The sequence below is a fragment of the Triticum aestivum genome, chromosome 3A (genome assembly GCF_018294505.1).
Source record: "Triticum aestivum cultivar Chinese Spring chromosome 3A, IWGSC CS RefSeq v2.1, whole genome shotgun sequence".
In the NCBI taxonomy this organism is placed as follows: Eukaryota; Viridiplantae; Streptophyta; class Magnoliopsida; order Poales; family Poaceae; genus Triticum; species Triticum aestivum.
The window spans coordinates 113,281,663-113,305,142 of NC_057800.1; the positions used below are offsets into that span (position 1 = coordinate 113,281,663).

The 23,480-nt window shown below is 45.1% G+C and overlaps 1 protein-coding gene across 2 annotated transcripts in view; it reads right to left on the reverse strand.

Annotated features, from left to right (window-relative positions):
- Positions 1 to 959: 959 nt before the first annotated feature.
- Positions 960 to 23,480, reverse strand: part of LOC123060582 (probable RNA-dependent RNA polymerase 3) — a 28,781-nt gene continuing 6,260 nt past the window's right edge. For both annotated transcript variants that reach the window (XM_044483354.1, XM_044483353.1), the window contains exons 6-19: positions 20,342 to 20,558; positions 19,913 to 20,000; positions 19,711 to 19,842; positions 18,772 to 18,846; positions 18,609 to 18,680; positions 12,948 to 13,114; positions 10,104 to 10,252; positions 9,729 to 9,951; positions 8,638 to 8,863; positions 8,060 to 8,211; positions 3,687 to 3,846; positions 2,617 to 2,755; positions 1,605 to 1,780; positions 960 to 1,514 (exon numbers count right to left, since the gene is read on the reverse strand). In XM_044483354.1, the coding sequence (XP_044339289.1) occupies positions 1,266 to 1,514; positions 1,605 to 1,780; positions 2,617 to 2,755; positions 3,687 to 3,846; positions 8,060 to 8,211; positions 8,638 to 8,863; positions 9,729 to 9,951; positions 10,104 to 10,252; positions 12,948 to 13,114; positions 18,609 to 18,680; positions 18,772 to 18,846; positions 19,711 to 19,842; positions 19,913 to 20,000; positions 20,342 to 20,558 (2,225 nt within the window). In that variant the 3' untranslated portion in view covers positions 960 to 1,265. The remainder of the gene's footprint in view (positions 1,515 to 1,604; positions 1,781 to 2,616; positions 2,756 to 3,686; positions 3,847 to 8,059; positions 8,212 to 8,637; positions 8,864 to 9,728; positions 9,952 to 10,103; positions 10,253 to 12,947; positions 13,115 to 18,608; positions 18,681 to 18,771; positions 18,847 to 19,710; positions 19,843 to 19,912; positions 20,001 to 20,341; positions 20,559 to 23,480) is intronic.

A 23,480-nucleotide genomic window follows, 5' to 3' on the forward strand; every position in this document is an offset into this window, starting at 1 on the left:
ATGAAGCCTGAAGACGTCCCTTTCGTCAGCCTGGCCAAATTCGATGCGAATCTAGCTCTGTGGACGTCGCGTGTTCCCGGTCGCTGGCAGCTCAGGTCAGGTGAATCTCCGTAAAAGATGCCTATGGCGACACTGGGATCCCCTTCCTTCCTTTCTTGTCTAGCCACAAGTAACCACGTTGAATTGACTCGCTGCACATTGTATGTGTGCACCACGTCCACGTAACACATGCGTGCATGCGCCCTAACCCCTAAAACAAGATGGCCACGGCGACCCGTTCCGTCGATCGGTCGTCTGCGATATCCCGTGAGGATCCCGGGAGATCTGTGGCAGATCACGCAGGATCTCTCCCTCACTCGTGTTCCTCTTCTTCGATAGATTCGTCGGTCGCCATCTCCAGTGATCCGTTCATAGATGAGCAGTGCAGTGCAGGCATGCTGGGATTTCAGTCTTGTCTGAGCGAAAGGTGGGAAAATTGGAGTACTTCTGATGCGGACATCTGGCGCAGAATAATGCGTGGTCGTCTACAAAGTACCCCCTCGGTGTAAAAAAACGTCTTACATCATAAGACAGAAAGAATACTAAGTAAAATATGCTATTCAAGAATACTAAGTAAAATATGCTATTTCCTTCGATCCATATTAATTGTCACTTAAACGGGTGTATCTAGCACTAAGATATATCTAATTGCATTCTAATATGGATTGAAGGGAGTAGTACGTTGCTAACATTTATTACAGATATGAAACACTTGCCTCACGCTCTCAATACAATCAAATTGCTTCTTTTTTTTCAAACCGCACTTTGAAATTGCTTTTTTCAAAGTATTTTCCCAACCTTTTTGTACAACAGCACTGGCATGATTTTGTAAACTACAAACACCAAGTAAAAAAATAGAGCAATCGTCCATAAAAACAAAATTCTAGAGCAACCGAAACAAGCAACACCAGATTGCAGCGTGACATTGTATCTGGCTACACTGCATTGCATTAACGTTAAGGTTCTGAGAAGATTACACAGAGGATACGCAACGAACAGGGAGATGACATGCCATCTCTGAATACAAGTGGGATTCTTGGTGGCAATACAACGCGCACTTCGAGCGCACACACACACACCACAAGCTTGAGGCAGGTACGAATAAATACAGCCTGCAGTCAACCCATCGGTTTGAAACGTCCACACCTGTTATTACGAGCCACAACAGACGCCTACTTTATACAACACGGAGTCGATCAAAGTCACAGCAGCCCGTCACGTCGCTGCTACCTACGGCGCTTCTTCGTGAGGTTCCGAGCGACCGTCAACGGGACGAGCACCTTGTCGCCCTTGGCCTCGAGAGCGTAGAAACGGCACAGCGCACGGCCCGCCACGTTCCACACGAAGCCGCATCTCCCAGCCTTCTTGAACCTCGCTGCTTTCTCGTAGACGATCTGGTAGATCGTGCAGGCCTCGTCGAACACTTCGTCGAGGTTCCTCTGGGTTTGCTCGAATTCAGCGGCATCGTAGAGCATCTGCAAGGCAAAACGAGCCGTTTCAGAGTGCTTTTGTAGGAGCCTCGGTTATATGCTGCTGTCGTTCAGGGGAAGACTGGGGGAACTTACGTATTTGTACTTTTGGTAGAGTTCTTTGAACTTCAGGTCTGTTTCTTCCTTGTCCTGATTGTCAATCAGTGGCCCACTCTCGCTCAAGTACTCCTGATAGCGGCCTGCCCAGAGGTTCAGGTACTTGTATCCTGAAGATGCTGCTCTCTCCGTGAAACACGGGTCCAACAATATCTCTGATTATAACAAGACCAAAACACAAACAAGAGATTATACCTAAAATGTCATCTGACCGAACAGCTAACAACAAAATCAGGAGCTGCATGCCATCGGAACAAAAAGGATAGACGCTGGTCTTGCCATATTGCAGTCACTATATTTCTTCTTGAGAAAACATCCATTTTACTGCCCTGAACAGGATGGATGGTTCACATAACCCCCTGTGACCATTCTTTCTGCTCTCTTAACCCCCTGATCTATCCAATACCGTTCAGAAATCGTGTTAGGTGGGTTTGCTCAGGTGTTTGCTGATGTGAACAAGGTCAAAGTGGTATTTGACCAGTGGGGCCCTCTCGTCAGCGGCAGCCCCTCTCTCCTCCTGTATGCCGAGAGCGCAGCCGGAGCTCAGTTCATGCCAACAGCGCTGCAATTCTTCGACTGTGCGTCCAACACCTCCTCCTCGCCTTGAAAGCCTTGTCCTGGAGCTTCCCCTCGCTCCGCTATACGTTCCTGCGTCTATGTCTTCTTCCTCATAGGAGCTCGTGTGTGTCGAGTTCGACGGCAGCAGCGCGCGGCGGAGCTTGGCCACGCTATCTGGCCTCCTCCGTGCTGCTCCAGCTACAGCGCTGTTTTCACATCGCAGCCACCCGCTCTCCCCATCTGACAGCATCTGGGATGCCACCTCGGTAATGAAGATCTCATATCATGACCCCCCCCCCCCCCCCACACACACACACAAAAAAAAAAGCTCTAGCGATTGAAGTTACATACTGTAGTAATGTAAAAAAAACTGGCTAAATAAAAATAGAAGTGAAAACGCAACAAGAAAGAGCTAAATGAAGTAGCAACTTACCGACTGGTTCAACTTTCTCAGATTGCTTTTTTTCTGCTTCGTCATAAATTTTTCCTAGTATGGATGTTGAATGGTAGCTTTCCTTTCGATCCATGTAGTGCGGATACTTTTTTGGTGTCAGCTCAGCAGGGACATTGATCTGTTGAGGGAAGGAGGATGATTAGAAAAAGGCTTAAAACTGTTTAGTATAAATGCTTTGCATGTGGTCAACTTTTACACCTTCTATTCTTAAATGTAAGACGTTTTGGCAGTTTAAATTAAACTGCCAAAATGTCTTATCTTTAGGAACGGAGCTAGTATCAAACAAGTAACCAACACAAGGTACTGATCAACCTCTTTCTTTTTAGCGAAAACTGTAGGGGAGGGCCTGACAGTAAATATATTAATAGGAAAATATGTACATGAGAGGGAAATATATACAGGAGAGAGCAGGGGAGGAGAGAGAAAACTAAGAGAGAGCAGGGAGGGGAAATATATACAGGTTATGCAGCTGTGTTTAATTTAAGAACCAAATTAACATGTAACTATTCTGACAAAACATTCTAGCAATTTACTCTAACTATGTAAAATTTCAAAATCATTCTGTGTCAGCACTAACAAAAATGTGAAAAATCTGACAGATGGTAAAGCAAAATGAAAGAAGAAAATAAAAGGATAACTGCCACCATTCATCAGACAACCTATTCCTTTTCTTACTTCTAGTGCATATTGAATTTGAAGTCCGATTTAAGAAAATACTCCCTCCGTCCCATAATATAAGAGCCTTTTTACACTAGTGTAGTGTCAAAAACACTCTTATATTATGAGACGGAGGGAGTACTTAACCATGCTGGATACTACAATACACCTAATTAATTAGGCAAGGTGGTCTATCTTTTATAAGAGAACAGTTCATTCAGTTCGCTTCTATTAGATGTTAGTTAAACGGATGATATCTGGACATCTAGCAGTTAAATTCTAAATATGATAATAAACAATAATATGGAAAGGTGATGCACATGGAGCTATATAGTATAGTGCATAAAAGCATTTGAAACTACAGAATGCGTAAACTCAAGAATGGAATTAACCTTGGTCCCGGCCTTTGGAGCGTCCAGGGCCAAATAATAAAGATCAACCAACTTCTTTATCTTTTTTTCTAGTACATTACTTTCATCTTCATCAACACCATCTGTTAACAGTCGGTCCATATATACTAACCAACTATCAGCTGCTGTGCCAAGCGCATTACTGAAAGTAGGAAAATTCCAAACAAGAGTTAGATCATACAATATTACAAAAGGTTGTATATTGATAGTTTAGCAGATAGCCGCTGACAGCAGGAATCCAAGAACTACATGGATCCATGCTTTATTTTTCTAGTTGAAAACATTAACAGGTAAAAGCCGGAAACAAATAAAACCATGTGAAAACTCAACAAGCAGTAATAAATAGGGCATACAACACGGTCTGGTGAGCTCAAGTGAACAGTAAAACCAGGAAAAAAACAAAAAGAAAACTGAAATTGTTTTGCGGCAAACATTGACAAAAGTTTTCAGTGCTCACCAAATTTCATCATGGAATGACATTCGTGGAAGTCATGGCAAAAAAAACCAATGCTCCAAAAGTGTAATTTTCAAAAGCATTTTGGGGCACTTTTTTTTGCCACAACTCCTACGAATGTCATTTCATGATGAAATTTTGCAGGCGCAGAAAACATTATCAAAGTTTGCCACAAAAAAGTTAGAACTTTTTCAATATTTTTGGATTTTGCTATTTATCGCGAGCTCAAATGACGCGCCACATCGGAACCCGGGTTGGTGGAAAATGGCAAGGGCCGGGCCGTCACCCCCCAGGTGGCGCGCCGTATCTTGATCCGGATACGGTGGCATGTGAGCGAGGATCGGGTCGTCGCATCCTTAGAGGCGTGCTACATCGGCGCCCAGATGTAGTGGAAAATGAGCAAGGGTCTTCGCATTTGACTCGATGAGTGCGAAGGGTAAGGAAGCTAGCCGAGCCTAGGAGGATCACTTAGGTAGCTGGAACGTAGGGTCTCTGACAGGGAAGCTTCGGGAGCTAGTTGATGCAGCGGGGAGGAGAGGGGTTGATATCCTTTGCGTCCAAGAAACCAAATGGAGAGGACAGAAGGCGAAGGAGGTGGAGGATACCGGCTTCAAGTTGTGGTACACGGGGACGGCTGCAAACAGAAATGACGTAGGCATCTTGATCAACAAGAGCCTCAAGTATGGAGTGGTAGACGTCAAGAGACGTGGGGACCGAATTATCCTGGTCAAGCTGGTAGTTGAGGACTTGGTTCTCAATGTTATCAGCGCGTATGCCCCGCAAGTAGGCCACAATGAGAACACCAAGAGGGAGTTCTGGGAAGGCCTGGAAGACATGGTTAGGAGTGTACCGATTGGTGAGAAGCTCTTCATAGGAGGAGACCTCAATGGCCACGTGGGTACATCTAACACAGGTTTTGAAGGGGCGCATGGGGGCTTTGGTTATGGCATCAGGAATCAAGAAGGAGAAGATGTCTTAAGCTTTGCTCTAGCCAACAACATGATTGTAGCTAACACCCTCTTTAGAAAGAGAGAATCACATCTGGTGAGTTTTAGTAGTGCCAACACTCTAGCCAGATTGATTTCATCCTCTCGAGAAGAGAAGATAGGCGTGCGTGCCTAGACAGTAAGGTGATACCTGGAGAGAGTGTTGTACCCCGGCGTAAGCTAGTGGTTGCTGACTTCCACTTTCGGCTTTGTGTCCAGCGGGATAAGCGTGCCAAAGTCACTAGAACGAAGTGCTGGAAGCTCAAGGGGGAGGTAGCACAGGCGTTCAAGGAGAGGGTCATTAAGGAGGGCCCTTGGGAGGAAGGAGGGGATGCGGACAATCTGTGGATGAAGATGGCGACTTGCACTCGTAAGGTGGCCTCGGAGGAGTTTGGAGTGTCCAGGGGAAGGAGAAGCGAAGATAAGGATACCTGGTGGTGGAATGATGATGTCCAGAAGGCGATTAAAGAGAAGAAAGATTGCTTCAGACGCCTATACCTGGATAGGAGTGTAGACAACATAGAGAAGTACAAGATGGCGAAGAAGGCCGCAAAGCGAGCTGTTGGTGAAGCAAGGGGTTGGGCATATGAGGACCTCTACCAACGGTTAGGCACGAAGGAAGGCGAAAGGGACATCTATAAGATGGCCAAGATCCGAGAGAGGAAGACGAGGGATATTGGCCAAGTCAAATGCATCAACGACGGAGCAGGCCAACTCTTGGTGAAGGACGAGAAGATTAAGCATAGATGGCGGGAGTACTTCGACAAGCTGTTCAATGGGAAGAATGAGAGTTCTACCATTGAACTGGACGACTCCTTTGATGAGACCAGCATGCATTTTGTGCGGCGAATCCAGGAGTCTGAGGTCAAGGAGGCTTTAAAAAGGATGAAAGGAGGCAAGGTGTGGAAAGGTCTCGGGGACATAGCGATAGTATGGCTAACCAAGCTTTTCAACCTCATTTTTGGGGCAAACAAAATGCCAGAAGAATGAAGACGGAGTATATTAGTACCAATCTTCAAGAACAAGGGGGATGTTCAGAGTTGTACTAATTACCGTGGAATTAAGCTGATGAGCCATACAATGAAGCTATGGGAGAGTCATTGAGCACCGCTTAAGAAGAATGGCAAGCGTGACCAAAAATCAGTTTGGTTTCATGCCTGGGAGGTCGACCATGGAAGCCATTTTCTTGGTACGACAACTTATGGAGAGATATAGGGAGCAAAAGAAGGACTTGCATATGGTGTTCATTGACTTGGAGAAGGCCTATGATAAGATACCGCGGAATGTCATGTGGTGGGCCTTGGAGAAACACAAAGTCCCAGCAAAGTACATTACCCTCATCAAGGACATGTACGATAACGTTGTGACAAGTGTTCGAACAAGTGATGTCGACACTGATGACTTCCCGATTAAGATAGGGCTACATCAGGGGTCAGCTTTGAGCCCTTATCTTTTTGCATTGGTGATGGATGAGGTCACAAGGGATATACAAGGAGATATCCCATGGTGTATGCTCTTTGCGGATGATGTGGTGCTAGTTGACGATAGTCGGACGGGGGTAAATACGAAGTTAGAGTTATGGAGACAAACCTTGGAATTGAAAGGGTTTAGGCTTAGTAGAACTAAAATCGAGTACATGATGTGCGGTTTCAGTACTACTAGGTGTGAGGAGGAGGAGGTTAGCCTTGATGGCCAGGTGGTACCTCAGAAGGACACCTTTCGGTATTTGAGGTCAATACTGCAGGAGGATGGGGGTATTGATGAAGATGTGAACCATCGAATCAAAGCCGGATGGATGAAGTAGCGCCAAGCTTCTGGCATTCTCTGTGACAAGAGAGTGCCACAAAAGCTAAAAGGCAAGTTCTACAGGATGGCGGTTCGACCCGCAATGTTGTATGGCGCTGAGTGTTGGCCGACTAAAAGACGACATATTCAACAGTTACGTGTGGCGGAGATGTGTATGTTGAGATGGATGTGTGGCCAGACGAGGAAGGATCGAGTCCGGAATGATGATATACGAGATAGAGTTGGGGTAGCACGAATTTAAGAGAAGCTTGTCCAACATCGTCTGAGATGGTTTGGGCATATTCAGCGCAGGCCTCCAGAAGCTCCAGTGCATAGCGGACGGCTAAAGCGTGCTGAGAATGTCAAGAGAGGGCGGGGTAGACCGAATTTGACATGGGAGGAGTCCGTTAAGAGAGACCTGAAGGATTGGAGTATCACCAAAGAGCTAGCTATGGACAGGGGTTCGTGGAAGCTTGCTATCCATGTGCCAAAGCCATGAGTTAGTTGCGAGATCTTATGGGTTTCACCTCTAGCCTACCCCAACTTGTTTGGGACTAAAGGCTTTGTTGTTGTTGTTGTTGTTGTATCGCGATCTCAAATGAGCAGTAGAAGATGACTTTCGATGCAACACTGAATATCCCATTTTAATAAAATGCAAATCCTATTTATCTTCTACGATGGAGTATTGTGAAACAGTAACATGAGAGATAAGGGAATTTTCACTCAAGATTTACGCTAACCAAATGAGTAAAAGGAAACAATAAACCCAACAGATAGGGTCTGCTCCAGTTGAGACTGATAACATGTATGAAGCATTTCCCGGGTGGAATGAAGAAAGACAGCTACATGTGAATTAATTCGTTTGAATGATGGCTATATTACATTTTTCACCTATCAAAATGCACAAGCCACGCGTAACACATATGCCAATCCCCGGTCTCATGCACAAGCAGCGTAACAAGAAATTTGTCCTCTAAATAAGATTCTTGCTGCAAAACTCATCATCAGAAGAAAATCGTATCCTAGTGACACATACATTCTGAAGTGCTGTTTTAAAGACGGACACTTGTGAATTTGTAATGATTATCAGCATAAATCAGAAAAGTAATAAATCAACTTGATATGAATACCTGCGTGCAAATCTTGCTTTTAAGAATTCATGAAACAAACTCCTCTCGAGTAGGGGTTCGTCTAAATCCAGAAGACACTTTTTCTCGGCCTGTACTGGTTTATTTACTTGGCCCCATTCCCATGGTTTAGAAGGCTTGAACTGCTTTAATAACTGAAAATGGCATATTTACAATCAAAGCAGGACAATACATTGAGTGGTTAAAAGGCATAATGTGTTATTGCTACAATACCAAAACCATTTTCTAATGCTTCATCACTACTGCAATGATACACATGACTTGATGAATCTATAGTAGCCAGTGTGGTAATAAAGCATGTATTAGAAAACCTATATATAGTTCAGAAACTGCCAAAGGCTCAACTAGGATAAGCGATTAGTAGTAATGCTAGGACATGAATGACTGAAGTCAAAAATGAAGAAGCTAACATAGTTAATATTTTAAGGGTAATGAGCAATGTGGCATTTTTCCTTGCAAAAAGAAGGGCCACTTTGGTTATTGAGGTCTGAAACGGGCCATGGAAGATAATGTTTTCCAATGAAGATTCAAAATAAAATGTCAATTAGCAATGAACTGACCTGTTCATTTATTGAGACCCAATACATGTCCCCATCAAAATCACTATTGGCCATCTCATCGGCCAAAGATCGTGGGCCAGAGGTAGGGAAAAGTATAGCATATCTTGAATATCCTACTGCGTCTTGTATATCCTTGATATATCTTGATGTCAAGACATGTATATCACCAAAATGTAACCCAGGATGTTTATAGACAAGCACATTTCCACAATATGGTCCATTCTCACTGTTTAATAAAAGCATATAAAGTAAGTAAAAACCAGAAAAAGGAGAGAGGAAAAGAACTGTTTTTTATTTGAGAGAACACAAAATTCTTGAATCTTGATGCAGAAAAAAAGGAACTGCTTTCACACATCAGCAGTACTCCAATAAATAATGGCTGCACAACGATCGATGTTTTAAGGACCCTAAGGCCACCTACAGAATGGAAGTTTGTAATGTTTTCCATGATATCAAAACCTTTTAGGAATCCAAAATATCTACAGACTTTTCTAATTACAAATAGTCATACAAATTAAATCTCAATCCCCCTTTAGACTATATATAACGTCAGGTCAGTCTATATCTGACCAACCGAAAGGAATAATGACATTAAAATACTCCCTCAAAACAACAGGTTGAAGCCCCAAATACCCACATATGGTTATGATCTTATAATCAGTTCTATCAAAGAATTAAGTCATAATGAAAGCATATTATGATTATTATCAGTGGTTAACAGCTCTTCTTTTCAACCAGAAGCACAGTTAGGTCAACTAACACACACACTTCTAGAACTGTAATTAAAAATACTTTATAGTCCGCACACAAGAATACGCATATCCTTGTGACTTGTGAGTACAATATACACGCTAACAAAATAGCAGAGGTGTGAGAGCCTCACGTCGTGTGGGCACACTTCTACTAAAAAAAGGCATGTGCAGTCCCAAGAGTTTCCCTATCCGAGGTTTCTTCATAAACATTAAATATCAATAAAATAGCTGTGTCTTCAGAAACTCATGGTGTGACCAGTAAAATCATGGATCAAGGGAATATACACATAACAGAATTCGAAAGGCATGCAGATCCAAAAGAGTATGTCTGCCACTTACAGGATCACACAAACTTCATTGGCTTTGAGTTTCCCTGTAGGATCTGTTGTACCCATCAAATAAAAGCAATCACTGATTGGTAGCTTTCCTTGCTTGATTCCCTTTCTTTCTTGTTGAGCCATGATAGCCAGCCTGGATTGCAAATATGCATCTTCTAGTGGAATTCCAGACAAAATCATTCGTGCTGATATCGAATCCTCCATGTCCGCATAGACAAATGCAACTGCAAGGACCAGATCAAAAAGAGGTTTGTATCAAATGCAAGCAGGTGAATGTAAATGGCAGACTATCATAGTCTAACAGTAAGATAAGAGCAGAAAGAAGCACATATGTGGCAATTCATAAAACGTAGTGCATGGAAAATATGCCACTAACTGTTTAGTGCGTCTTCATAATCACAATGAGCGGTCTTAGCCCCTTCAATTGCATTTTCTAGAAGCTCCATAAAGAACTCTTCTTTAACTCCTCCATAGCGAAGTAGTGCAATCAAGAGCTTCGATGTTAATGTCCTTTTCGGTTTAGCGCTGAGGAAACAAAAAAAAAATATTACACCTCTTGTGAACCAAGCACAATCAACATGTCCTAATTCACATGGCTTAATCTGTTGCAGAAAGGTAGGCACTCCTGCTCACACTTTAATATGCTCTTACCTCCCCACTTAACCAATACCCACCGAAGTCTTACACCATGAGTTGCCAAATGCTACCACATCAAATTTCATGCACAAATGAACTCATCAAAAAGTTTAAACTATCGAGCAAAAGCAAGTAATCTTAGTCATAGCTAAAAGAACTAAACAGCATGTTTAACCGTCAAAGGAAAAACCGGTTGCTTTCTTTTTCCTGATATTAACATGTACTCCCTCCATTCCAGATTGTAGTGCGCATAGTTTCTAGACCAGGTACCAATGTATGTGCTGGCGCTAAATTTTGGACGAGAAAGTCCCCAGCCCACGTGCAAGAAGTAGTAGTATGCTGTACTCCGGCCTTCTCTGTTTCACATGACGCAAGCGTCCACGACCAGCAAGCAAATCCGGCCAGGGAAGCGGAGGTGCAGCCAAGAACGCGGCAGCGCCACCATGGACGTGCTGGACGTGGAGACGCCGGCCATGGCTGATGCGGAGCCATCGGCCATGGGCGTGGAAGGCGCCTCTGCCACCTGTGAGCCGCTGCCGCTACTGCATATGAAGTTGGCGCCGGCGTGCTGCCGCTCCATGTCCAAGGATCGCCCAGCCTCGTTGGCATCGACCTTGAACCCAGCGGGGAGCTGCTCACCGGTGTTGGAGGAGAAGACCGAGAAAGAGGCAGCCGGTGCTTGAGGAAGTCGATTGGCACCCATGCAAGGTGGATGGGCGAATGGCGGAGTGCTCGGAGTGGCTCACTCTCACAGGCGGGCGATGGTGCGCTCTGACCGACGTCCATGGGTCATGGGTGTCCATACATCACGCTTTTGACCACCTCGTCATCGCTATCTCCTGGATCTCGTCGGCACAGAGGAGAGGAGGTTGATCCAGAGCTCACTGGAGCACCGCTGTCCGCCCAGAGGTTGTGGGGAGGAAGAGGGCGGCGAGGGAGATGCGTCGTTCCAGCCGCGGTGGTCCTCAATCATCGTGATACTGCTGCGGGAGGAAGGGGATAAGGCAAGGCTATTTTCGTCCAAAATCGGTTGCGGCTGCTATTACGCACTACAGTATGGAATATGCCAAAAACTTATGTGCACTATACTCTGGAACAGAGGGAGTATATTTTTTATTTGTATAGGTGTGAAAAATGAAGAACAAGTGTGGTGGTTTGAAAGGTTTGTGGGACAGAGCTTCTAAGGAACCAAAACTAAGTTCGATATCAACACCCCACTCCGGGTAAACTCAATCTGCTGTTTACCGGACTTGCCAGTGGGTTTCATGAACGTTCCAAACCAAGCAAAAAAGGAAGGAGTTTAGTAGTGAAATTATAAAATAAATTCAGAATAACAAGTCAACCAAGAACATTCTATTTTTGGAATATGTGCTTTCCTTTGAAAAGGATCGAGTACAGTGCAAACTCTTAGAATGTTTTCTTTTTTGCCGAAAATGAGAAACTCCGGAGGTTCAGATTTTTTTATTCCTCTAAAAATTAAAAAGACTTTTCCCTGTTGCCACCACATACAATTTTTGGCAGTTATTTTGTAGGACTGATACAAAGGAGAAACTAAACCTAGGAGGGATTTGTTTCAACTGGAATTTGAGAAATGACTTGGGACAAGAGAAATGAAGCATAGCCACACAAAATCACAGTGAACTGCAACAAAATAAGTTCACATGAGACATGACTATTGTGCATAATCTGTAATGCCACCGATAAGGATTGAAGGTATACAGGGCCATAGCTGGGCACGAGACATTCATGGGACCGTTGGCATTAACGAAATTGGCCAATACGTGCAAGTCTGGCAGGCGATCGAACACTTCTTGCTCTCGGATGCCCCTGACCAGCTTGTTTGGAAGTGGACGGCCTCTGGCACCCGCCACATTCCAGGGATCCACAACTTACTTCTTTTGGAAGAGTTGGGCGCCGCCACGTGTGAAACTTTTCCACTGGCTGGCCAACCTTGATAGGTGCTGGACTGCTGATCGCTATGCCTGCTGTGCGACCAGGCTCCTGAGATAATGCGTCACTTACTCCTGGCGTGCCCTTTCGCCAAACAGACTTGGCATGAGGTCCTAGCTTGGCTCAGGATGACCAACACAGGCCCAAACCAGGAAGATACCCTCATGGACTGGTGGCTCCACGCCTACACAGATGCGCAAGGGTTTCGCCTCCATTGCCCTCCTGACGTCATGGATGATCTGGAAGCAGCAGCAGCACAACAAGTGCATATTCGACGGTGCCAGCCTCTCGTCCATGCCCTGGTCTCTAAGATCAAGGATGAAGTAGGGCAATGGGCACAAGCTGGTGTCCGTGGCCTGCGGGTCATCTTGCCAACCACCTGGGATGTACACTAATTTTTCCTGTTCTTACCTGAACTTGGAGGGTTGTAACAAAATTCTATCTTTTCAATGCAACGAAACGCAAAGGTCTTTTGCGTTTTCTCGAGAAAAAGGATTAAATAAATACTTCTAGGAGGCTTTAAAGTTCCAACAACATGCACAGACATAGCAATCCATAGTATTCAGACGTGTAACTAAGTATGTACTTAATACCTAAAATATATAACAGTGCAGCTCAAAGGTTCGTGGCATACCTCGTTGTCACTATTTCCAAAGAGTTGACGGACTGGACACAATATGATTTTGGATCAGCTTTCATTTTTATCAGTTCCCAAGAGTTAACGGACTGTACACCACACAATTTTGGATCAGATTTTATTTTTATCATTGATGGCCGTATAAGAATAGTTCCAGGAGGAAGCTGCAACAGAAAATAAAGTTTTTCTTTAGAAAGTGCCCAAAGTTTGGACAAGATAAGATAATAAGAGCACGTGCTATGTAAACTTCAAAAGTGTATAGCAAATGAGTATATTGGAGAAAGACAAATTAAGAATGACCAACACGTGCTATGTAACTTATGTAACTACGCCACTGAGAAAATCAACATGAACCAAAGAAATTGTGCTGATATCAGTAAACTGATATAAAAGGTGGTAATAGCTTCTCCAATCTGTCTATCCTACATGAAGAAAACAGCTAACTGCTGCATTTCTTGAAATTATACTCAGAGCTCACAAAAGTGTACAACTAAACTGTGTTAGATGTGCATAGTCCCTTTTTCTGTATATCCCCATTGTATAAGGGGCTTCCTGCACTTTACCATGCATGTACATGTATTGGCCTTTGGCCCCCTGTGAAAGTTAGTTGCTCATTCTCCAACATGGTATCAGTGGCCAAGTTAGCCTCTCTCCCGCACGATGCAACTCCGTGCGTGCTCCACCCCAGCCGCCGCCGCCACCGCTAGGCCCCGTCCCTAGTCTGCATTGTCTCCGGCCGCCCCCTGCCCGGATCTGCCCGCCGCCGGTCGTCTCTTGTTCGGCCTCACCCTGATCCGCCGCCCGGCCGCCACCCATGCTCTGCCTGGATCCGCCCCCGATGCCCTCCTCTCTACTTCGGCCGTCACCGCCCCTGTTCGGCTGCCCCCACCCCTCATCCGGCTGCCCCCTCCTCGTCTGGCCGCCGCCACCCCTGTCCGGCCGGATCCACGGCTCCCCGCTCGCGTTTTGGCCTCGAGCATGCCTCTGCCCGATCCAGATCCAGCCTCCTGTGACAGTTGACTTCAAAAAATATAAAAACAAAGAGCTCATCACGTCTTCTTCGGGCTATGTGGCTGTTCCTCGGTGCTCGGTGATCTTCGATGGCACCAACTATGTTGAGTTTGTGGGTTTCATGCGTATGCATATGTGCGGTCTTTCCCTGTGGAGCGTTCTCTCTGGCGAGGTCCCCTGTCCGCCATGCCCTATTGCCCCCGTGGCTCCTACCCCGCCGGTGCCGCTTGTTCTTGCTGCTGATGCTTCTCAGGCTGATCAGGATGCAGCCAAGGCTCTCGATGATGCTGCTGTTGATGCTTATCATCAGCAGGTATCAGCTTATTCAGATGCTCTTTTTGTCTACCAAGATGATCTGTCTGCTTATACTCAGTGGTGCAATGATGATGCTCGAGTTGCTGCTGATTGCACTGCGAGTGTCCTCCCTCAGTTTGCTTTGGAGTTTATGGGCCTCGGCACCGTTGCAGCGATGTGGTCTTATCTCTGTCAGCGCTATCAGCCCTCTTGTGATGCTCTCTACTTATCTGTGGTGCGTCAGGAGCATGCTCTTCAGCAGGGTGACTCTTTTGTTGATGAGTTCTACACACAGAGCTCTGACATCTGGCGCCAGCTTGACTCTCTCCGGACAGTTGTTTGTGGTGCTTGCCATTGCTGCCAAACTATGCGGTCCCACTTGGAGTTTCAGCGCGTTCATGAGTCCTTATCTCGCCTCCGTTCCGAGTTTGAGCCTCGACGTGCTCACTTGCTTGCTCATGGTCGTGTTCCTATCTTGGAGGTGCTTGCTGAGCTTCGTGCTGAGGAGACCCATCTTCGTTTTGCTGGGTTGCTTGTGGTTCCCTCTGTGCTGGCTGCTCAAGCTCCTCTGTCGTCTGCTCGCCTCACTGCTCCACCGCTCCTGCCCATACCTTCAGGGGGGTGCCCTCCTTATGCAGAGAAGGACCGGTCGTGCCGTGACACCAAAGTCTGATTGTCGCCAGAAGCAGCGAGACCAGAGGCGCTCTTCTTCCAATGGGACTCATGCGTCTTCCTCGACTCCGTCACTCACTGACTAGGACATTGTGCGGCTCAAGCACATACTAGCTTCCTCCGGTTCTTCATCGACGGGTTCCACTGCCGCTGTGACAGCTTCCACTGCTCCATCACCGCCGGCACCTACACAGTCAGGTACATCTTCGTGGGTTCTGGATTCTGCAGCTTCTTTTCATATGTCTTTTGATTCTTCCGCGGTATCTTCTCTTCGACCTCTTGATTCTCCTATTAATGTTCTCACTGCCAATGGCACACCCCTTCCTGTTGCTAGTCGTGGCACTCTTTCTACTCCGTCTTTTTTTGTTCCTAGTGTTTCTCATGTTCCCCGTCTTACCATGAATCTCTTTTCCGCTACCCATCTTATTGATTCTAGTTGTCGTGTCATTCTTGATGTCGACTCTTGCTCTGTTCAGGATCGTCGCACCAACGCTCTGGTTGGTGCTAGCCCTCGGCGCTGTGAGTCAGAGGGCCTTTGGGAGGTTGACTGGCTTCGTGTTCCTTCCGCTGCCACCACTTCTGCCAATTCTCATGCTCTTGCTGCCTCCTCTTCCGCGTCCTTCCAGCAGTGGCATCATCGACTTGGTCACATTTGTGGCTCCCGCTTGTCATCGTTAGTGCGTTAGGGCGTCTTAGGGTCTATCTCTAGAGATGTTTCTTTACATTGTGATGGTTGTAGACTTGGCAAACAGGCCCAGTTACCTTAGTCTACCAGTGAGTTGGTATCTCGGCGTCCTTTTGACTTAGTTCATTTTGATGTTTGGGGTCATGCTCCCTTTGATTTGAAAGGTGGTCATCGCTACTATGTTCTGTTTATTGATGATTTCTCTTGCTACACTTGGCTCTACTTTATGAAACCTCGTAGCAAGGTTCTCTCTATATACAAGCGATTTTCTGCCATGGTTCAAACCCAGTTTTCCACGCCTATTCGTACTTTTCATGTTGACTCCACTGGAGAGTATATCTCCTAGATGTTGCGTGGTTTTCTTGCGAAACCAGGTACTCTTGCCCAGTTCTCATGTCCTGGTGCCCATGCTCAGAATGGCGTTGCGGAAAGTAAGCATCATCATCTGCTTGAGACGGCTCGTGTGCTGACGATCGCCGCCTCTCTTCCACCCCACTTTTGGGCTGAGGCCGTTTTCGCATCCACCTATCTCATCAACATTCAGCCATCGGCTGCCTTGCAGGGTGGTATTCCTATGGAGCGTCTCACTGGTCATTCTCCTGACTACTCAGCTCTCCATATGTCTGGATGTGTGTGTGCTATGTTCTTCTTGCCCCACGAGAACTCACCAAATTGACTGCTCAGTCGATTGAGTGTGTTTTTCTTGGCTACAGTGATGAGCACAAGGGCTATAGATGTTGGGATCCTGTTGGTCGTCGGCTGCGCATTTCGCGTGATGTGACTTTCGATGAGTCTCGTTCTTACTACCCATGTCCTTTCTCCTCGAGCTTTTTTGTGGACGATATTTCTTTCCTTCTCCTTCCCGATACACCTTCCTATGTGCCTCATGTCTCCCCCCTTCCTCTAGCATGTCTCTCTTCCTCATACACCATCGACACCACCTTCCCCTCCATCCTCCTCCCCACCCTCATCATCCACCTCTCCACCATCCTCTCCAGTATGTCGGCCTCTCTCTCCTTTTCCTCTCCACTACCCTCGCGCCTTCGTATCGAGGATGATTCTACTGACTCACCTTCCACTTCCAGAGCGCCTCCTTTCACACCTCCACCGGTTCATAACCTTTGTGCTCGGCCTTGCCCCCTACCTGATCGCTATTCTCCTGACCGGTACGGTCTCTCTGCTGTTGCTGAGCCCCCTTCCTATCGGGTTGCCATGACTCGGCCTGAATGCCAGCTTGCGATGGCCGAGGAGATTGCTGCCCTTGAGCGCACTGGCACGTGGGATCTGGTTTCCCTTCCGATGTTCGTCCCATCACGTGCAAGTGGGTCTATACGATTAAGACTCGCTCCGATGGTTCTCTTGAGTGTCACAAAGCTCGTCTTGTGGCACGTGGCTTTCAGCAGGAGCAGAGACGCGATTATGATGAGACATTCGCTCATGTGGCCCACATGACCACTGTCCGCACTCTCCTTGTTGTGGCTTCTGTTCGTCATTGGTCTGTGTCTCAGCTTGACGTTCAGAACGCCTTTCTCAATGGTGAGTTGTGTGAGGAGGTTTATATGCAGCCACCACCAGGGTACTCTGTTCCTGATGGTATGGTCTGTCGACTTCGGCGCTCTCTCTGTGGTCTTAAACAGGCCCCTCGCACCTGGTTCGAGCGGTTCGCCTCTGTCGTGACTGCCGCTGGCTTCTCGCCCAGTGATCATGATCCCGCCTTGTTTGTTCACACATTTCCTCGTGGTCGGACTCTTCTCCTTCTATATGTAGATGACATGATCATCACCGGCGACGACTCTGACTACATTGCCTTTGTTAAGGCCTGCCTTCGCGACCAGTCCTAATGTCTGATCTTGGTCCACTTCACTATTTACTTGGGATTGAGGTTTCTTCGACCTTTGATGGCTTCTTCATCTCCCAGGAAAAATATATACAGGGTCTTCTTGCTCGAGCCGCTCTTGGCGATGAGCGCACTGTTGTGACTCCTATGGAGCTCAATATTCAGCTTCGTGCTTCTGATGGTGATCCTCTTCCTGATCCCACTCGCTATCGCCACCTTGTTAGGAGCCTTGTCTATCTAGTTGTCACTCATCCTGACATATCCTATCCTGTCCACATTCCCAGTCAGTTCGTTTCAGCCCCCACCTCTGTCCACTAGTCACCTCCTCCATGTTCTACGATATCTTCGTGGCACGATCTCTCACCGCCTTTTCTTTCCCCGCTCCAGCTCCAGGCCTACTCTAATGCTACGTGGGCTGGTGATCCTTCTGATCGACGCTCGTTGTCTGCTTATTGTGTCTTTCTTGGCAGCTCTCTCACTGCCTGGAAGACAAAGAAACAGACTGCAGTTTCTCGCTCGAGCACAGAGGCTGAGTTGCGAGCGATGGCTATGTTGATGGCTGAGGTACCTAGTTGCGATGGTTACTTGAGGACTTTGGTGTGTCTGCTACTACACCGACTCCCTTATTGTCAGACAGTACAGGTGCTATCAGTATTGCGCGTGACCCGGTGAAGCATGAGCTCACCAAGCACATCGGTGTGGATGCCTCCTTTGTGCGTGCTGCTGTGCAGGATCATATTCTCGCTCTTCACTATGTGCCCTCTGAGTTATAGTTGGCGGACTTCTTCACAAAGGCACAGACTCGAGGGCAGCATGGGTTCTTTCTCTCCAAACTCAATGTTGTTGATCCACCATGAGTTTGAGGGGGGGGGGGGGGGTAGATGTGTATAGTCCCCTTTTCTGTATATCCCCATTGTATAAGGGGCTTCCTGCACTTTACCATACATGTACATGTATTGGCCTTTGGCCCCCTGTGAAAGTTAGTTGCTCATTCTCCAACAAACTGAATTTCAGACCCATAACAAAACTAAGACCATATAACGATCAAAAGAAGATGCACACTTGCCCCCGCCCAAATTTGCTAAAAAGAAGGCAACCAATAATAAGACTAGTAGTTTGAATTTGAAGTGGTACAATGTCTGAAACTCTTAGTCCATACCCTTCTGTCAATTAATGCAGTTCCCTTAACAGATGATCCTTTATAGAACATCCGGAACTGAATAAGAAGAGGCTAGAGAAGAACAGACAAGAAACAACAAATATATTAGTTAAATCATAACACATTCATAATGCAGTATATCAGAACATGGTTAACACAATACAGGTTTACTGGCAATAGGCCGTTGTTTCTTCGCATGGGGAGATGTCATAAGTGTATCATCACAAGCCTGAACATCCTGAACAAGGCATAATGAAGCAATAAGAGGTTTGCTAGAAGTGTTAGAATAAAATACTGCCAATAGCAATCCTTGCTGAAGTCTGAAGAGCGTGAATTCCACGAGGGGGGACATTTATAGAGGAAATGCAGCAGTAATTGTTTTGTACATGAATGACAGATATAGAAATTACTAGTAGCAGTTGATCTAATGGAATTCTTTGAAAAATAAGGAATGATCAGTGAAATTACTAGTAGCAGTTGATCTAATGGAATTCTTGGAAAAAAAATTAAGTGAATATGGTAACAGTAACCATATGCATAAACCTTTACAATATTCGTGTTTTCAAATGCAATCTAATTTCAAAGGAACCCAAAAGGAATAGTGCAGTGATATGAACAATCTGAAAGCAGAAAAGTTGCATGCTGAAATGTCCCTTCTATTTAACCCCCTGAATCTTGGGGAGATTAATGGTTTAATACCCCAGACTGCAATCTAACCAATGCCCTGAAGATAAAAAAATGTCTATTTATTATTTAACCACCTGAGCCAGTTTAAATGTAGTTCTGCCATCATGGTGTATTATTTAGCAACAGTAAGGAATCTTGTTTATCCAAGTTTTTTGGTATGCATACACCACACAGTGATCTAGTAAACCATAATTCAAGTTTGCTTCATCATTCACAAAACAATAAACATCAGAGGAGCCAAAAATATTCTACATAAGTAAAATATATTATAACTAAGGTTCATAAATTCTACTCCCTCCAATCCATATTAGTAGTCGCTCAAATGGATGTATCTAGCACTGAAATATGTCTAGATACATCCATTTGAGCGACAAGTAATATAAAGGTGTAAGGCATAAAGGGAAAGTGCACAAACTTGTGACTTCAAAAGTTTTCCCTTGTACATAATTGTTGGGCATTTCTCAGCCAAATCTTCAGATATTAGGCCAGTTCCATCAGTATGGATCAGGAGTTCCCCATCTCGTTGAACAATTCCCCCATTTTCATCCTGAAATATCACATTGAGATAAGTTTACATTTCAGAAGCAAGATCAAATACAGTGGAACGAGAGACTTACGCTGCAAGGTTTATCATCAAGCTGTATAACATGAACCGCTGATAAATTAACCTCCATTGTGATAGTTTTCGATAGTATCAAAGCAAACCTGCAACATCCAATGGAAGAACGCAAGTTTTAAACAGAGAGACTACAGCAACAGCCATGGGGACAGCAAATTATCATAAAAAATCAGGGTTTTGTCTGTTTAGAGGGTTTTAAATAGTTCAACAGCAGCAGCATGGGGACAAGGGAACAGAAAACCTAGGTACTGGGATTTCCCATATACAAGCTTATCTTCCAATTAAATGGAACTTTAGCCTTCTGAAATATGCCTCTTTTTGCTTGTTTCTAAGAATACTCCCACATGGTAGCAACAATGTATCATTCATTTAACAACAAAACAACATCAATAGACTGCTACTACTCAATAACGTTAGAAGAACAAACCTGGCCATGTATTTTGCCAAGGTGGGAGCGGTATGTATGTGCATGAATAGTTTGCGAGCCTGATTGATTGTCTTGCCAGAGAGTATGTAAGGTTCATCCATATTCCATCCAGACTCTGTGCGAACAAAGTAGCATTTCACGCCTGAAGCGCAGTTCTTGTTTTCCCAATTTATTTTCTCTTCTTTCTTTTTCTCATCTTTTCCTCCATCCTTGTAAACTAAATAAACAGACATCAGTCAAGAAAGATCATGCAACCAACCTCAAGTTAGCTGCTAGAAACCTAAGGGAAGCACTTTACAATACCAAAAGATTTTGCTAACAAAAAAAATAGCACTGGTGTCTCATTTGGCAGGTGAAAACAAGTCTTACTTTTCAACCATATATTGCGCTGTGTTTTCCAGTATGCACGTGCTCACAACATCAGTGAGCCAATTTTCCAAACATGGAAGATACCATATTCCCAGTGCAAGTAACAGAGGCAACGAGCAAAAGTAGAAATCATAAGAATATACTCCCTCCGTTCCAAAATAGATGACTCAACTTTATACTAATTTTAGTATAAAGTTGGGTCATCTATTTTGGAACGGAGGGAGTACTTGACTGTCCCGCACATTAAACACGTAGATGAGTGTATTTGCAAGTCTAAGTTGTCTTTTCATGAGAAAGGTACGTACTTACCCTTCCATTTCCATGCCACTGCCCGATAAATTAGTGTTATATGTGTCACCAATAAATTAGGGTAACAATTGTCACCAATATACCCCTTGCCCCAAATATGGTGTACTTTGATTCATTAAGATAAGGCTTCGAACAACAATTACTCCATAAACATAGAATTTATGGTATAAAATTGATCTCATTAGAATTCGCATGCAGAAGTACTTATGATTGTGACTTTGCATCACACATATCACGTACGAATGGAGTAATTATTGGTCAAGACCTTGTCTTAACAAATCATGATAGGCCTTATATTTTGGGACTGGGGGATTAACTATTTTGGATCAAGGTATCAGTTGCAAATTTCCAATTGTATACTAGTTATTGCCCTCAATTCTTAACATGTGTTAAGAGAGAGGTCCTAAAACCTAACCCTATGTCACCAATATACTACCTCCATGACACACATCTCACAAGAGAAATACCAAGGACTCTTCACTACTATTGTTTGCCAATCTAATAGCATGTGTTCCCACCTAGCACATCATTGTCAGACACTACTTTCAACTCACGGAAATGACATCCCCTTTCCACTGGACCTCTGATTTAACCTCCCATGCTTCTCTTGTCCATTCACAGCATAACATAGGGCAGTTATAACAAGATCAGCATGTCATTCTCCAGCTCTATGCCATACATATTAAGTTCCATGCACCAACCAGTAGAATCATAAGTTTGAATGGATGGAGAAGGTTAGGTAATTTACATATACTTCGACACCCCCTCTTAGGTGTGGCGTGATAAGGCCTAAAAAAGGACAGAAAGAGGGCAAGCAATATTTTTTTATTTAGATGTGAAAGTCGAGACTTGAACCCAAGACTTTTGGCTCTAATAGCATATTAAGTTTCAAGCACCAGCCAGTTGAACCAAAAGTCCAAACTGATGGAGAAGGTTGGGTAATTCACATATACTTCAACCATACAATCCTAGATCTGATGCTTCGCCAACCTCCTCTAACCATCATGAGGCCACAACTGTACCAACCTTTCCTCAAAAGGTAAAAAAGAAAAGCAAGGCCACCATTGTCCATGATTTACTGTTGCTGCCATCATCGCAATATTTGAACCAACATTGACAATACTTATGGTAGGCATGGTCTCCACTTTGCTGCATAGAGCCATGCCAATCTCAACATTAGACTCCTATGCTCTAGACACCTTCTTCTATGTTTGGCTTCTTTGGCCGCTGCTTCTTGTGACACCATTGTTTAGGGGCAAAGGTAAGGGACTGTCCCCCATGATCCAAGAAGTGAACATATGGACAATCTAGCAGTTTAAATTCCAAGACAAGTTGTTTGTATTGCTACAGTTTGGCACCTCTTACTATGCCTGGCCAAACATCGGGCCGGGCCGGGCCTAGCCAAGCCCGAGGCAAAAAACCCAGGCCCAGGCCCGGCCCGGCCATCGAGCCTGGTTTTTAGGCCCGAGCTTGGCCCGAACACGTAAAAGCCCGGCAGGCCTCGGGCCTCAGGCCGGGCCCTTCAGGAAATCACAAAAATGACAAGCCCAGGCCCGGCCCGGCCATCAGGCTCAAAATCTAGGCCCGAGCCCGGCCCGGGAGCAGCGTCGGGCCGGGCCGGCCGGGCCAGGCTTCCCATGGCCAGGTATACCTCTTACCAACATTCCACGAGGCTAAGTTTACCCCCCCCCCCTCCCCCAACACCCACCCAAGTGACCAGGAACACCACTGTGAACAGAATCACCCAAGTGACTGCAGGTGGGGCATTGGCGCATCATGGTAACAAATATCCATTATTAATGATTATAGCTGAATTTATTGTGACTACACTCTCTTGGTGGTGGATTACAGTACTACCACAATACCCGTGCATAGCTACAAAACTATAGGATATGAGGAGTTAGGTCACTGGCTTAGGAAATCATCCAAATACGTTCGTGTCATGCGCCCTTTGCATGCGGTTCACTATTAAAAAGAACAAACATACAAACAACAAAAGATCATGAGGCATTGGAGAGTCTTAAGTGACCATAGTCCTTTACAGACACAACATTCCGAATGTTTAAACATACAAGAATTGACCAGGGCCGTACCCCGGAAATTGAGGCCCCGGAGCGAAATCACAATTTAGGCCCCATGTATAAGAAAGTCAAGTAGGTAATTAAAACATTATTTTTGTTAGTCACTGCGGTAGTACAGATTTCTGAAGGAACTATACATACTTAAAAAGGAAAATCTTAGAATTTTGAGCTACAAGTCCATCTTTTACTCTTTTAGCCAAGGCGTGCCATCCTATGAGCATTTTTTGATACAAAATCTTGGATTAGTATTCTCAACCTAATGTTGTCAACATTATCATGAACATCAGCCTCTATATTCTGATTTTTCGGAGGCGCTCTGATTGCTCACCTCCAGGGACTGCCGCGACCAAGCAGCAAGATTCCAACCTCTTGATTTCCTA